Genomic DNA, 16,685 nt, shown 5'->3' with positions numbered 1-16,685 from the left:
CCCCCAGTTCCCTTCACGTCTCATGCAAGCTGTCACCGCTTCCGGCTGGGCGACCCATCCGTGTCCCAAAAGACCCAGTGGGCTGTGTGGCAGGAGGTCCGGGAGTTCCCTCGCAGGGCTGGGGGAAGAGGGGGAGGCATTGGCCAGAAGGAGCAGAGGCCTCTGAGTACCTGTTTGCTGGCGAGGTGGGAGGTGGTCTGGGAGAGGCTTTGGAGAGTTTTGGGAGAGCCCTAGAGGAAAGAAAGAGAGAGAGAGAGAGAGAGAGAGAGAGAGAGAGAGAGAGAGAGAAGGAAGAAAGAAAGAAAGAAAGAAAGAAATGAAAGAGAGAAAGAAGGAAAGAAAGATTCTTGAGTTTGATTCTGATGTTTTTCCCCTCCCTTCTCTCCCCAAAGGGAAGCGCATCACAAGCGGGGGTGTACGTGGGGGGGGGGTGAGAATAAGGCGGAGTGTAAACACAAACAAGCTCGAAAGAAGCCAAGAAAAGAGAAGCCAAAAGAAGCAAGCGCAACACTGTTACAAAACTGTCTGGTTTTGTAACAATTTCCCCGCCGCTGGCCAATGAGCAGCGTGGCAGCGTGTCACGTGGTGCCGTTTTATATAACACTTTGCTGAGACAAGACAGTTATTAGGCGGCACGGGGCGGAGGGTATGGAGCTAGTGGAGGCGCGGCTGGGATCCGAGCGCGGCAGCTCCGGGCCCCTCCAACCACTGCTTGGCTGTCCCCTCCCTCTGCGTCCCCGGCCGCTAGCCGCCTGTGTCCCGCGTGGGACCCTCTCCCCATGGATCCCTTTCGGGCTGGCCAGATGCTGAGCCTACCCACGGAGCCCAGCTGCAACAACTTCGAGCTGGAGGAGCCGGTGGAGCTGGCCGAGCCGGTGGCATCAGCGGCTGGCGGCATAGACACGGGCCCCCAGCTGGAGTCAGCTACCGCAGGTCCCGCACCTCTCTCGACGCGGGAGCTGGAGTCAGAGCAGTCCCCTAGGTCCTCGACGCCTGAGTGCAAAGTTCTGCTCACACAGGCTGACGCCCTGGCGTCTGGGGGCCGCCTCCGGGAAGCCCTCGAGGTGTACCGACAGCTGTCTGAGAGGCAGCAGCTGGTGGCTGAGCAGCTGGAGCAGCTAGTGCGCTGCCTGGCAGACAATGTCCGACAGGGCAAGGAGGCAGCGCCCACGACTCCCGAGGACGCGGGCTGCCAGGCTGCGGTCAGGGAAGAGGCGGGGGCAGCCCCGGTCAGCGAGGCCACCGAAATGTGGGATGGCTTCAAGTGCCGAAAGTGCCACGGGTTTCTCTCCGATCCCGTGTCCTTGTCGTGCGGCCACACCTTCTGCAAACTGTGTCTGGAACGCGGGCGGGCGGCAGACCGGCGCTGCGCGCTGTGCGGGGTCAAGCTCTCCGCGCTGCTGGTGACCGCGGGGCGGGCGCGCGGTGCCCGGCGAGCTGGGCAGCAAGCGCCACCGCTGCCGCCGCTGCGGGTCAACGTGGTGCTCAGCGGGCTTCTGGGCAAGTTGTTCCCCGGCCCAGCACGGGCTTCACAACTCCGGCACGAGGGCAACCGGCTGTACCGGGAACGGCAGGTGGAGGCGGCCCTGCTCAAGTACAATGAGGCTGTCAGGCTAGGTGAGCCCTCGGGGCAGATGCAGATGGCTTGGACCGAGTGGGGCGCGGGAGACCGCTGTTGGGAGTGGGGTGGTGTTCTAGGGTTCAGGCTGGGACTTTATGCCCTTTACTGCCATGTCCATTCTGTCTCTCCTCCTCCTCCTCCTCCATCATCATCAATCATCATCATCATCTTCTTCTTCTTCTTCTTCTTCTTCTCCTTCTCCTTCTCCTTCTCCTTCTCCTTCTCCTCCTCCTCCTCCTCCTCTTCCTCCTTCTTCCTCCTCCTCCTCCTCCTCCTCCTCCTCCTCCTCCTCCTCCTCCTCTTCCACCTTCTTCTCCCTCATCTTCTTGTGTGGCCACTTCTGGCTCTCTCTCTCTCTCTCTCCCTCTCCCTCCCTTCCTTTCCCTCTCTCTCTCTCCCTCTCTCTCCCTCTCCCTCTCCCCTTTCCCGTGTGTGTGTGTGTGTGTGTGTGTGTGTGTGTGTCCTGTCAAGTTCCATATTTATGCCTTCCATTCTCTCTCATTCCGTCTGTCACTCTGTCTCTCTTTGCCTTTTTGGCACTCTTCTGTTTCTTTCCCAGTGTCACCGTCTGTGTCCCCTCCTCCCTGTCCCTTGGCATGCCTGCCTGCATCCCTTCTTCCACCTGCCTGCCTGCTCCTCTGCCCCTTCCCAGCCAGCAGAGTAACTTCACACCCATGTCACTCCAGCACCCTGTCCCTGGGTGTCTCTTTGGTGGCCCCGAGACGCTCCGTCGGGCTTCTCCATCCGCAGCTCCTGCTCAGCCAGGGGCCGCCTTGGACTCCCGGAGCCGGACCGCGGCTTGGGGGTGGGGTGGGTCTGGCGTGGAATTAGGTCAGGAGAGCACTGGTTGCATAAGGGCAGCCAGCGGCCAGGGCCAGCGGCCCCTCCTCTGCGCGGGCTGGCTGGATTGTGTAATGGCTGAGGTAACCGAAGTGGGCCACGCTGGGCTCTGAAACCATCCCGCCAGAGAGCTGGAGGGGGGGAGAGCTCTTGCGCCCCACTGCCCTGTGACTCATTGTCACCGCTTCCTATCACACGCTCCTCAGCTGAAATAGCTGCCCCCCCCCCCGCCGCGCCCCTCCCCTCCCCTCCCCGCCCTACTCTGCCCCAGCAGCCAGCACCCTGGCTTGGAATCCCTGTTTCCAGATCCCAGCAGGCGATCAGACTAGGATACTTACTGCTTGGGGTCTCCCTCTCCCTCCCGGCAGGACTCTGGGCTGCTTACAAAGGGGGTGTCATACCACTGAGAGCCGGGCTTTGCAACTTAGAGGGCAACCTAGGCAGCTCCACTCCTGCCTGAGAACAGAGATGTCTGAGTTCCCCCTGGGACTGGCCCCCCTCCTTCCGGCAATCCCTCCCCCACCCCTTATGTCTTAACCCAGGAAGTGACAACTCAACTGTCACCAACTGGTTGACAGAGACTGCCAGGAGCTCAGATAAAAGGGCGTGGTGTCTGGCCTAATGTGCCAGGGAAGAGGCAGCCAGGCTGTGCAGACCCGGCTCTGGCATCATTCAAGGGTGCCCGCCCTGTGTGGGGAATCCTCCCCTCACCACCACCACCAAGGGTTCAGTTCTCCATGTTCAGAGTTACCACCCAGCCTACAACAGGTAGTGGAAGAAAGAAGTAGACTGCTAGGGGTTGACTTGGCAAGGCTGGTATCTAACGGACAGGGGAACCCCCTCACCCACCCCAGCCACATGGGGGGGGGGACTGCAACTCCAGCAAGCAGGCAGGTACTGGGGAAAGGAAAAGGGAGAAAGTAATATATGTTCTTTGCCAGTGACTAAACACATAATGGGCAGTCAAGCATGTCCTTGGCACAGTGCTGGGAGATCACCACCCCCCAAAGAAAAAATTAAATAAAAGCTTGTTCTAGCCTGAGAAAGAACAGAGCAATAAGGAAATGATAGTGGAGGTCACTTCCACCCAGATCTCCTAGGGAGGTACCGTTCCTTTCCATCATGCTCAAGACTGTCTTCTCCTCTCTGTTCTTCCTATCATGGGAGTCCTTCCTGGAATTCTGGCTAACCCCCATGCAGACAGTCTCAGTGAAAATGTCCACACCAGTCTCTGGTCCTCCCACAGGAGAAGGTCTCTGTGCTGGAAGATGGCTCAGATCATTTCCTCTGTGTTGGAAGTCATGAGTCTCAAAAAACAAACAAATAAACAAACAGTTGGCACAGATCAAACCAGCCCTGGCATCTCATGATTCACAGCCAACCTCACTGAATTCCCAGAGGCTCACCCAGGTCCACTCACGTTTGGCTATCTAGAATGAGAGGCAGAAGGCTTGCACGCTCATCGGTTCATGTGTGTGTGTTACAAGATTATAAGACAATGGGAGTCTAATTCCACAACATTCCCACCACCAAAGTTTTGTGCCCCCAGCCCTTTCCAGCAGTAACCATCATAGTTCTCCCTAGGTCATAGATATGGGTCATATAAATATATATATATATATATATATATATATATATATATATATATATATATATTTCAAGTTCATGTGTTTCAGTGCTCTGTATTTAACTTATGAGTGAAATCATCAAATAGTTGTCCTTCATTTCCTTTCTTACTTCACTAAGCAAAGTCACTGCCAGTCCCATCCATTTAGTGCCAAAGGACATATAATAGTCAGTTTCACCCCTCCCCTCTCTCCTGCAGTCTTCTTCACACACACAGTTCCACTTTTTTTTTCTTTTATCCACAGAAACAGCTTCTGTGCTGGGCTTTGTAGATGGTTCTGATGCTAATGTCTTCAGCAGACTCTCTGGAACTTGTCTTCCTGGCGCTCTCTCTTCTGCCTCCCTGGTCTTTGTGGCTGAGGTCTCAACTTTCAAGTCAGCCTGCCAGGACCTAGTCAATGCGCCCACATAGCAGGGTGCCAGGGTCCCCTCTCTGCTGTCATTGACTCACTACTGACACCACAAGGCCTCCAAGAAACTAATGCAGAGTGGACCAAAAGTCCTACTTTTAACCTTCTCTTTGTAAATTCATTTTTATTTATCATTTGATAGTACAGAGAGACATTGACAGGAAAAGTTGAGGGAGGAAGAGAGAGGGAGAGGGAGACCTGCAGTTAGCCTCACCAGTTGTTAAGTGTCCCCCTTGCAGGTGGGGGATTGGAGCTTGAACCCTAGTCCTTTCACATGGTGATGTGTGTGCTTAACTGGGTGTGCCACTGCCAGGCCCCCTTCCTTCCTTCTCTATGCCCACCTTCCCTCCCTTCCGCCCTCCTTTTTATATTTTCTATATTCTTACTCCTTACAAAGAAGTATATCATTTATTTATTTACTCATTAGATATAGACATAAGTTGAGAGGGGAGAGGGGGAGAAAGAGGGAGAGCGAGATATCTGCAGCACTGCTTTTCCCTGCAGATGGGGGACAGTGGCTTGAAATGGAGTCTTTACACATGGTAACATGTGCAATCTAAGGGCTATGACATTGCCCGACATCTAATCTGACCATGCAAGTCCTTTGCTGGTCCGTGGCCCTACTTCTCCAGAATCCCTACCCCCACCCCATTTTTATTTTTTATCTTGGGTAACATGTGTGTTTATTTTTTTAAATTTTATTAGTGATTTAATATTAATTTACAAAGTTTGAAGTATGAGGGGTATAATTCCACACTGTTCCCACCACCAGAGTTCTGTATCCCCATTCCCTCCATTGGAAACTGCTGTACTTCTTCTAAGCTCACAGATATGGGTTGACTAGTATTTCTAAAACTACATTTTTATATATTTGCCCATTTTTCCTATGGTCCTGTCTTCTTTTCCTTTCTAAATCATCCCTACATTTATCACTATTTCCAAGTGTCCTTCCCTTTTTAAAATCTTCTCTCAGTCCTGACAGAATTGGAATTAAGAGGCTTCTGGTCATCTTCCACTAACATTTCTCTCCCTCTGGTAATATGGACCAAAATTCTTTGTGGGATGCTGAAGGTGGGAGTTCTGGCTTCTGCACTGGACATGGATGTTGGCAGGTGGATCCATACCCCTCAGCCTGTTTCTACCTTTCCCTAGCGGGGTAGAACTCTGGAGAGATGAAGTTACAGGATACATTGGTGAAGTTTTCTGTCTAGGGAGGTCAGGATAGCATCATGGTAGCATCTGAAACTTCCCCCACTCTAATTTTTCTTAATGGTTGGGGAAGCTTAGACCTACAGTGGCTAGGAAGGCTAGGGAGGGCAATATAGTCAGAGTTGGAAATGGAAGTGGGAAAGCCCTAGGTAATGTGTCTCCATGAGGGTTTGGTGTCATTTTGGGTTTTGTGTCTGTGCCTGATGGTCTCCGTACTTATGAGGGTCTCTTCTCTTCTTGTTTTGACAGCTCCAAATGATCACTTGCTTTATAGCAACCGGTCTCAGATTTATTTCACCCTGGAGTCACACGAGGATGCACTGCACGATGCCGAGATTGCATGCAGGCTACGCCCAATGGGTTTCAAGGTGAGTGTGGGGTGGCAGAGTGGGGAGTTGGTGAGAGAATGGGAAGGGGTGTACTATAGGCAGGGTAGCAGGGCTGGCTGCCTCCCTGGGCTCAGGGACACTGGAGCAGAGCCAGGAGAAAACTTTACTGAGGAGTTGGGAGGGTCATGAAGGGTGACTTAGGGCCAGCAAGGGAACGGGATCCTCATCCCCACCCCAAATCTTTCTATCTCTCTTTTTAAAATTCTTATAAGTCCATCAAAGTGACCAGGTATTTCCAGATACAGACTAGTTTTTTCTTTTCTTTTCTTTTCTTTTCTTTTCTTTTCTTTTCTTTTCTTTTCTTTTCTTTTCTCTTCTCTTCTCTTCTCTTCTCTTCTCTTCTCTTCTTTTCTTTTCTATCTTTCTTTCTTTCTTTTTTTATCTAGGGTTATTGCTTGGGCTCAGTGCCTACACTATGAATCCATTGCTCCTGTGGCCAACCCCCTCCCCAATTCTTTGGATAAGACAAAGAGAAATTAAGAGGGGAGGGGAAGATAGAGAAAGAAGATAGACACCTGTAGACCTGCTTCACTGCTTGTGAAGTGACCCCCACCCTGCAGGTGGGGATCGGGGGCCTTGAACCAGAATCCTTGTGCCATGCACTTCCCACTATGTGCGCTTAACCCAGTGCACCACTGCCCAGCCCCCTCCCCTCCCCTCTCTCCCCTCCCCTCCTCTCCTCTCCTCTCTTCTCCTCTCCTCTCCTTTCCTCTCCTCTGCTTTCATCTCCTCTCTCCTCCCCTCCCTTCCCTTTCTTTCCTTTCATTTTCTTTCTTCTTTCTTTTTCTCTTTCTCCTTCTTTGAGAGAGAGACCTGCAACACTCCTTCACCACTGCTGAATCTTCCTCCCTTTAGATGTAGATCAGAGGCTTGAACCTGTGTCCTTGCACGTGGTCACATGTGTATTTTCTTTCTTTCTTTTTGAATAGAGGCGGAGAGGGAGGGGAGGGAGAGAGAGCTCAAGAATGGGTACAAGCAAGTAAGAGATTACACTCTCAAAGCTTACTTCAGTGCAGTGAGGGCCAGGCTCAAATCTGGGTCACACACATGGCAAGGTAGCACATTATTCAAATGAGTTACTTCCCTGGCCCCAAAGAAGAATTTTCAAAGCAGCTACCTAGCAGGGTGTGTTGAAAGGATTGTATGGAAGATGCTCAGGACAGTGTCTGGCACATTGCATTACAGATATTTGTTATTAATTCCAGGGACAGTAAGCAGGGGGAAGGAAAGCTCACTGCAATGCTTCTCCAGATGCTTCTCCAATAACACACCCAGGAAGGACTTCTGGCTGATTGATTGGGCCAGTGAGTCTTTTATTTAAAAAATATTTTTATTTATTTATATTAATGAGAGAGATAAGAGAGAATGATACAGAAAGAGACATAGACTGAGACTAGAGCACTGCTTAGCTCTGGCTTTTGGTGACACTAGGGACTAAACCTGGGACTTGGGAGCCTCATGCATGAAAGTCTCTTACAGAATCACTATGTTTTGTCCCCAACCATGTATGAGTTCTTTCTTTCTTTCCTCCTGCCCTCCATTCTTTCCCCTTTTTCACCTTCTTTCTTTCTTTCTTTCTCTCCCCCTACCTTTCTTCCTCTCTATTGCCACTAGAGTTCTCACTGGGACTTGGTGCTGGCACTACAAATCCACTGTTCCTGGTGGCCATCTTTATTGATTTTTCTTTCTATTTTATTTGATAAGACAGAGAGAAATTGAGAGAAGGGAGAGTAGGAAAGAAAGAAAGACACTTTCAGCCCTGCTTCAACATTCATGAAGCTTTCGCCCTACAGGTGCAGAGTGGTGGCTCGAGCCCGGGTCCTTGTGCATAGCAATGTGCATACTCAACTGGGTGTGCCACTGTCTGGCCCTCAGTGTAAGTCTTTAAGATCCTTGATCAGCCTGCCCATGTCCCTAAACATCTGTATCACATAGGCAGATGTTGCAGAAGACAGGTGGGGAAGCTCTCAGCTGGCAAAGTCTCATCTCACAGCCACTTGTCAGTGCTTTGCTTGAAAGATTTAGAGTCCAGCCCATGCCTGGTACTTGCTGGCCAGGAGACCCTGGGAAAGTCACTTTACTCTTTGACTGTCTGCACTGGTCACCACAAGGGTATGCTGTGAGGGTTCAAAGAGATCCTGGCCAAGGGGTCTTTCCTGTAATTTGTTGCTCATGGTAGGTTACTCTCCTGAGAAGCTCGGCTTAGCCAGGCCCAGGAAACCTTATCTGGAGCCTATAAGGAAAGTGTCATTAGAAGCTACAGCATTTCCAGATTCAGAGAAACCACACATAGGTAACACCCTCTGTGGATTCTGGACAGTGCCTCCTAATACCTTTCTCTCTCTCTCTTCCCCCTCCCTCTCTCCCTCTTCCTCTCTCTATCTCTCTTTCTCTCCATCTCTCTGCCTCTACTCCTGTGGTAAATTCCCTGAATATTCCCACACAAGTAGACATAGACTATGGACACATATTTTTAATAATTTCTTTTATGAAAGAGACAGAGAGACATAGGAAGAGATGCAGGAGAGAGGGGAAGAGGGGGTAGATAGCATAATGGTTATGCAAAGAGACTCCAAAGTCTGAGACTCCATAGTCCCAGGTTCAGTCCCCTGAACCACTATAAGCCAAAGCTTAGCAGTGCTATGGTAAAAACAAAAAATGAGTCCAGCGGTAGCGCAGCAGGTTAAGCACATGTGGCGTGAAGCACAGGGACCTGTGTAAGGATCCCGATTCGAGCCCCCAGCTCCCAACCTGCAGGAGGGAAGTCGCTTCACAGGTGGTAAAGCAGGTCTGCAAGTGTCTGTCTTTCTCTCCCTCTCTCTGTCTTCCCCTCCTCTCTCCATTTCTCTCTGTCCTATCTAACAACAATGACATCAATAACAACAATAATAATAACTACAACAATAAAAAATAAAATAATAAAATTTAAAAAACAAAAACAAACAGAAGAGAGAAAAAGATACCTGTAGCACTGCTCCACTACTTGTGAAGCTCCTCCCCCCCGCTTGCAGGAGTGGACAGGGAGCTTGACTCTGGGTCTTTGTTCATGGTACCATGTGCCCTTTACTGAGTGTGGCACTGCCTGGCTCTGTGAACACATTTTATGTAATTTGAACTTAGGTTCTGACACCTAATGGCTTTTTTGCTCTCTCTCTCTTTATCTCTCTGTCTCTGTCTCTCTCTCTCTCTCTGTCACCAGGGTATTTGCTGGAGCTTGGTGTCTATATAGCTTCATCACTCTGGTGCCCATTTTCTTTCTGCGTTGATAGAGCGCTAGAGACAGACAGAGAGAGAGAGAGAGAGAGAGAGAGCGAAAGAGACACCTGCAGCACTGCTCTTTGGCTCATGAAACATGCCCCTGTAGGTGGGGACTGGAGACTTGAACCTGAGTCCTTGTGAAAGGTAATGTGTACTCTATGAAGTGAGCCACCACCTGGGCCCCTAATTATTTCTTATTTTTGCAGTGTTATTGCTGAGACCCTGTGCCTTCATGATTCCACAACTCTTGGCACACTCTCCTTCTCCTCTTACTCCTCTTCCTCTCCCTCCTCCTCCTCCTAGGTTTCCCTCTTTTTCTCCTCCATGTCCTCCCTCTCCTCTTCTTTCTCCATCACCCCTTCCTCCTTCTTTCGTGGAAGTTAAAAGACATTTCCCAGCTACATTGAAGGAAGCTTTGATGCTGTGGTCTTTTTCATACTCTCTCTGTGCCTCTTTGTCTCTATCTAAAACAGAGATAGAGAAGGATATATGGGGGAAGGAAACACCACACAACTACTCCATAGCTCCTGTAGCTTCTCTTGCTACATTAGCCATGTTCTTTTTCCTAATGGAACATATACTTTACTCACTAGAATTCACCAGTCTCCTTTGGTTTTTATCATTTTGTTGGGAAGCTAATGGTTTACAGTACAGTTGTTGACACATGGGTACACTCTCTCATCTCTCCATGATAGGTGTCTGTGAAACATCCCCAACTAAGATCCTTTATCTTAACACACACACACACACACACACACACACACACACACACACACACTAGATAGAGACAGAAATTGAGAAGGAAGGAGGAGATAGAGAGGGAGAGTGAAAGATAGAGACCTGCAGCCCTGCTCCACTGCTTGTGAAGATTTCCCCCTGCAGGTGGGGACTGGGGACTTGAACGTGGTTTCTTGTGCAAAATAATAAGTGTGCTCTACAGGCTGAGCCACTGCCCCAGTTCCCCTGATGTCCTTTTTTTTCTATCATCATGTACCAGAAACCCCTACATCTCTTCCCCACTCCCTTTTTATTTAAACTAGAGCACTACTCAGTTTTGACTTCTGGTGATTCCAGGGACTGAACTTGGAACCTGGGATTCCCAGGCATTAAAATCTTTTTGAGAATAATTGTGTTAAGCGGCTTCACTGGGAGCATTTACAGTCTGGTAGACTTGCAGATCAGGGAGCTACCCTAGGGGAGGGTGCTAAGAAGCCTTCTTTGACATTTTTTTTTATTCACTCTCATCCTAAAAGTAGGATGTAAGGATAAGAGTGCTGATAGTTCAGTGGGCTGAGAAGCAGCGGAGTGGGATGAATTCAGAAAAGTGATGAAGTCAGAAAAGTGAATTTTCCAATAAAGAAGAACTGGGGAGGGGGTGGGGAGCTGGGTGGTGGCGCACCTGATTACGTGCACATTATAATGCACTAGGACCCGGGTTCAAGCCCCTGGTCCTCAATTGCAGAAGGAAAGCTTTGCAAGTAGCGAAGCAGTGCTGTAGGTGCCTCTCTCCCTCTCTATTTCCCCCTCCCTCTTGATTTCTGACTGTCTCTATTCAACAAAGAAATAAATAGATTAAATATAGAGAAAGAACTGGTGGGAGAAGAGCTGAGAAGGTGCATATAAACTCAAGTTCATATCAGATGGTGGTTTGTACCACACCACCTGTTTCTTTTGAAATGCCCACATGGCAGGGGTATGTCACTCAGCCCTAGTGTAGTCACACAGCCAAACTGGTAGCACTCCAAAGTCCCCCGCAGGGGGCTGAGCTGGCTGCCCTGATCTGGACTGGCAGCTGTGAGCTGAGTCCAGGAGAGTGAAAGTCTTTGTGCAGCCTCCTGAAGGTCCTAGTGGGGAAAGGCGTAGTTGCAGTACCAACTGAACCACGACAGAGGTTAAAGAGTGGCCACACCCCCTCCCTGGGCCTCTTGAGGAAAACCATCTGTGCAGCGCCTAATGAGACTGGGTATCTGCCCGAAGCATTAGATAAGAGGAAGGCCTATCTGAAGAAGTCCTGGTGTGGCATATTCGTTATGAATTTGGAGTTTGACATCAGTTGTAGTCTCAACCCCTGATTCTATCTTTTAGTGATATTTACTTTGGTCCAATCACTTTTTTAAATTTATCCTTTTTAAATTTTTTTTTTTATTATGAAGTGGAAACACTGGCAAGACCATAGGGTAAGAGGGGTACAATTTCACACAATTTCCACCACCAGCGCTCTGTATCCCATCCCCTCCTCTGATAGCTTTCCTATTCTCTAACCCTCTGAAAGTATGGACCCCAGGGTCATTATGGGATGCAGAAGGTGGAAGGTTTGGCTTTTGTAATCACTTCCCCACTAAACATGGGCATTGACAGGTCAATTCATACCCCTGTCTCTCTCTTTGCTAGTGGGGCAGAGCTCTGGGGAAGCAGGACTCCAGGACACATTGGTGGGGTTGTCTGCCCAGGAAAGTCTAGTTAGCATAATGGTAGCATCTGGGACCTGGTGGGTGTAAAGGAGTTAGCATATAAATCCCTCTTTCCATTGTCGCTACTCATCTCCATCAGGAACAACATAATGGACCCCTTTGTGGGCCCCCATTGGATCTTGCCCTCAATTTGGATCAACAATTGTAGAAACTGTTCCATCCTCCGAAGGGAGGTTGGATAACATACTCAACCTACCACCTGAGGAAGATGGGTCCTGACATTGGTGCAACTTGGAACGTTCCTACTCATAACCACACAATGCGAGCTCAGACCTACAGGGATACAGGGGTTACATTGGCTCCTATGCTGAATATGGGCCCCAGATAAAATTGATGGGGTTTACAGTCCACAATATTTATACACTTTTCCCACATTTGGGAGCTACTCTCTTCCCTGATCCAGCTTTTTAACCCTTTTTCCAGCCATGACATCATCTCCCCAGACAATAACTTAGGTCCACCTGCATATCAGATGTCAGGCTCAGGCAAAAACTGGTAAAGTCAGGGGCACTTCGGAATATACTTACAATAGACCGACTAACTATTTCCAAAGCAGAGACCCCAAATCTTCATCTGCAGTATTCCAGCCTTTAGGTCCACTTTTCTGGGACTTGATTTGGCCTCCTTTACCAGTTGCCTCAGTGGATAAACTGTTGAACTCTCAGGTTCAAGTTCCCGAGTACCATCCCTTGCATTGCATGTGCCATAGTGATGCTATCACATTCCCTCTCCCTCTCCCGCTTCATAAATTAAATGAAAACACACATAGTAAGAAGTAAAGGGGTATGGTGGTGGCACACCAGTAGAGCACAGATATTACCATTCACTAGGACCCGGGTTCAAGCTCCCCAGTCCTCACCCATTGTGGTGGAGGGGGTTGTTTCACAAGCTGTGGAACAGTGTTACAGGTGTCCTCCCTCTCTCTCCCCCTTCCCCTCCTTCATTTTCATTTTTTTTTTGTCTCCAGGATTATCCCTGGGGCTCAGTGCTGGCACTTTGCATTCACTGCTCCTGAAGGCCATCCCCCCCCCATTTTCTCTTTCCATTTTATTTGATAGGACAGAGAGAAATTAAGAGGGAAGGGGTAGATAGAGAGAGAGAGAAAGAGAGTTGGGTGGTGGTGCACCTGGTTGAGCACACATGTTACAGTTCTCAAGAACCCAGGTTCAAGCCCCTGATCCCCACCTGCAAGGGGGAAGATTTATGAGTGGTGAAGCAGTGTTACTGGTGTCTCTCTGTTTCTCTACCTCTATATCTCCCTTCCCCTCTCAGTTTCTGACTGTATCCAATAAAGAAATAAAGATAATAAAAAAATTAAAAAGAGAGGGAGAGAAAGATAGACACCTGCAGACTTGCTTCATAACTTATGAAGTGTCCCCCCGGTCCTTGCACACATTTTTCTGCATAGTAACCAGGTGTGCCACTGCCTGGCCACCTCCTTCTCCCTTTCTAGCTCTCTACATCTCACTATGCTGGGAGTGGTGGGATCATCGTGCAGGCACTTAGTGATAATCATGGTGGCAAAAAAAAGAAAGAAAGAATTAAAATGATTTCAGAATAGATGGTTACATTATAGCACAGACTTTGAAAAACAATTTTTTGTTTTAATTGAAGAGTCAAAATACCTCTCTGTCCCCCCCTTTTTTTTTGCCTAAAGAGTTATTTTTGGGGCCTGGTGCCTATGCTATAAACCCACTACTCCTGAAGTCATTTTTTCAGTTTCTTTTTTGATATTTCAGAGAGAAATTGGGAGGAGGAAGATAGAGAAGAGAGAAAAAGACACCTGAAGATCTAGATCTGCTTCACCGCTTGTGAAGCAATCCCCCTACAGGTGGGGAGCTGGGGGCTTGAAGTGGGATACTTGTGTGGGCCCTTACGCTTGTACTATGTGTTTTTACATAGCACCCCGCACCACTACGACCACTTTAGGATCAGATCCAGAGCCACCTCATGAAGACCAGAGCTCTAATGTCGAATCCCCTCTGCGACCCCAGGACCCCTCCCTCATTCTATACATTTCTAGGAAATGAACCCAAGGCCTCACGACACCCACTCAAAGCACCACTCTACCCTCCTTGCAGCCCCCCCTGGCTAACACTGGCACCACAAAGCAGCCTCACTAAGTGCTGGGCCAGGGCGGTGGAGCAGATTGGCGCTAATGAAATACTCGCAGATGGGACTGAGTGTGTATGGTTTCTTGCAGGCCCATTTCAGAAAAGCCCAGGCCTTAGCCACCTTGGGCAAGGTGGAGGAAGCACTGCGTGAGTTTCTCTACTGTGTGTCCCTTGATGGAAAGAACAAGCTAGCCTGCACGGAAGCCCAAAGGGTGAGTAGGGATGACACCACAGCCAACTTTCCGCTGGTTCCTACCTATATGGCTTCCCCAGCAAGGCCAGTGAGGGGCTCACTCTCCTTGGCATTTAAGAGTCGTATGTGGGTGACTCTGTGGGGCAAGTGGACCATAGGGAGACACAAGGGCCAACTAATTGCCCTAAAGCACTGTCCTTTTGGTAAACCCTAGCAGCTCAAGTGGATCCTGCTTTTATTTTTTTTGCACATGAGATGCTGGGGGATCAAACTTGAAACCTCATGCTTTTTTTTAACCTTTATTTATTTATTGGATACAGACAGCAAGATATTGAGAGAAAGGGGGGCTGGTAGAGGGAGAGAGACAGAGAGACACTTGCAACACTGCTTCACCACTCACAAAGCTTTCTCTCCTGCAGGTGGGGAATAGGAGCTTAAATCCAGGTCCTAGTGCATTGTAACATGTGTGCTCAACCGGGTGCACTACCACCTAGTCCCTGTTCCTGTGTTTTTGTAGAAAAGGTTTTTTGTTTGTTTTGTTTTATGCAGAGGACAGATGACCAGTGGGATTATAAAACCAAACCAGAGAAAGGGTAGATAGCAGAATGGTAGAATGGTTCTGCAAAAAGACTTGGGTGTCTCATAGGGAGATAACATAGTGGTTATGCAAAGATACTTTCAGGCCTAAGACTCCAAAGTCCCAGGTTCAACTCTCAGCACTACCATAAACCGGAGCTGAATAGTGCTTTGGTTAAAAAGAGAAAAAGGAAGAAGAGAAAGATACAGACTTCCATGCTTGATGGAGAGATAGCATAGTGATGATGCAAAAAGACTTTCATGTCTGAGGCTCCAAAGTCCCAGCTTCAATCCCTGGTACCACCAGGAGCCAGAGCTGGGCCATACTCTGGTAATAAACAAACTAACAAAACAACCACTGAAGTGATCCCCAAAGCTACTGAGGGGTCTGAAATTTGGGGTTTCCTGTGGGTGTGGAGCCCTTCCATGGCTGGGTACAGCTTTTCCAGCCTCAGCCACCTCCTTGGAAGGGGTGTGGGGCCTCTTCACCTGTGCCCCAAGCAGGGTCCCAACCTTCAGTGTCTTTACTGGGAAGATACCCATGTGCTGACTCACACACTGAAGGCCCTTATGGACCAGAAACCATTCCAGGGAGGCAGGCCTGCTCCTGGGTCCTCGGGAGAACGTGATTGCTACCTCAACAAAGTGTGTGACATAGTGGAGTCCTTGACTCATCAAATCACAGACTTGGGGGCTTACTATCTTGCAGCTGTTTCTGGAGCATCTGGTTTGGAGGCCTGGAAGTTAAAGGCTGTCAGTCAGCCATTACCTCTGTCTTCTTGTGCTGAGTGTTTCTTTCCCAATGTCAATGGTAAAGCCATAACTTAAGGGAGAGAGACAGGACAGATTCCCAAAGGCTCCAGGCAGAAACGGTGGTAAGTGAGAGCAATGGATTAGGATGAACAGATCTCTGGAAGTTGGGCTTGCTCTCCTTCTTCTTCTCTTCATCCTCCTTCTTTCTTGCATTTTTTTTAATTTAATTTTTAATTTGTTATTAATAGTTTGTTATAAGATTGTAAGGTTCCACACCACACTCACTAAGTTCTGTACCCTTACCCTCCCACCTGCCAAATAACCACCATACTTCTCATAAGTCTTGCAAACAGTTTGCTTGCTTCTGTTTGAATTATTTTTTTCCGGCAAGTTCATGAGTCAGATCTCTAGATTCCACATATGAGTGAAACCATATGGTAGTTGTCTTTCACCTCTTTACTTATTTCACTAAGCACAATCACCTCCAGTTCTATCCAGTTTGTCCCAAAGGTCACAATATCATCTTTTTTGGATCGCAGAGTAGTATCCATGGAATATATATTCCATAACTTCCTTAGGCAATCTTATGTGATGCTGGGCATTTAGGCTGCTTCCAGTCTTGGGCTATCATGAATGATGCAGCTATGAACATAGGTGTGCATATGTTCCTGTTAATTAGTGCTTGAATGTCCACTGGATAAATTGGGTCTGCTTTTCTGAGGAGTTACTTTGAGCAGATTTGGGAAGGTGGGTAAGGTCTGTGGAGAGATGCACTGCTCTAAGCTGTGGCCCCTTTCTCATATCTTCAGTGTCATCCATAGAGTGTATGAACATGACAAAAGCTAACAGTTACAGAGCACTGCCTTTGTACCTGACCCTACATTGTGGAATTTTTGCTGATGAAACAACCCTTCCCCACAAGTTCCCTGTGAGGCTCAGTTTTACCATGCTCCTCCCCCCACCCATGGAAAAGACTAGACAGTGAGGAAACCAAGACTTACTAATGTTCCAGTGGTCATACAGTCAAGTGATTGGTGGTCCAACACTGACTATGCAATTTTGTTTGCTTTCAGAGTCTGACCTCAGAGACACTCCACCATCTTTCTTTCCAATTGAAGAACCCCCACCCTCAGCACTCTAATCTCTCATCCACCTCTCTCTCTCTCTCTCTCTATCTCTCTTTTCCTTCCAGGGTTATCATGTCTGCACTATGAATCCATTGCTC

At 48.7% G+C, this 16,685-nt stretch overlaps 1 protein-coding gene across 2 annotated transcripts in view; it reads left to right on the top strand.

The window, feature by feature from the left end:
• The first annotated feature begins 464 nt into the window (after positions 1-464).
• LONRF3 (LON peptidase N-terminal domain and ring finger 3) overlaps positions 465-16,685 on the top strand; it is a 59,233-nt gene continuing 43,012 nt past the window's right edge. The window contains exons 1-3 of one of the 2 annotated variants that reach the window (XM_016191417.2): positions 468-1,617; positions 5,956-6,074; positions 14,028-14,150. In XM_016191417.2, the coding sequence (XP_016046903.1) occupies positions 780-1,617; positions 5,956-6,074; positions 14,028-14,150 (1,080 nt within the window). In that variant the 5' untranslated portion in view covers positions 468-779. Of the gene's footprint in view, positions 1,618-5,955; positions 6,075-14,027; positions 14,151-16,685 lie in introns of both variants that reach the window. The other variant, XM_016191418.2, reaches the window with a different exon arrangement.

Source organism: Erinaceus europaeus, chromosome X, assembly GCF_950295315.1.
Source record: "Erinaceus europaeus chromosome X, mEriEur2.1, whole genome shotgun sequence".
Taxonomy (NCBI): domain Eukaryota; kingdom Metazoa; phylum Chordata; class Mammalia; order Eulipotyphla; family Erinaceidae; genus Erinaceus; species Erinaceus europaeus.
The sequence above is the reverse complement of the archived record's forward strand: the minus strand, read 5'-3'. Positions and strand labels throughout refer to the sequence as shown.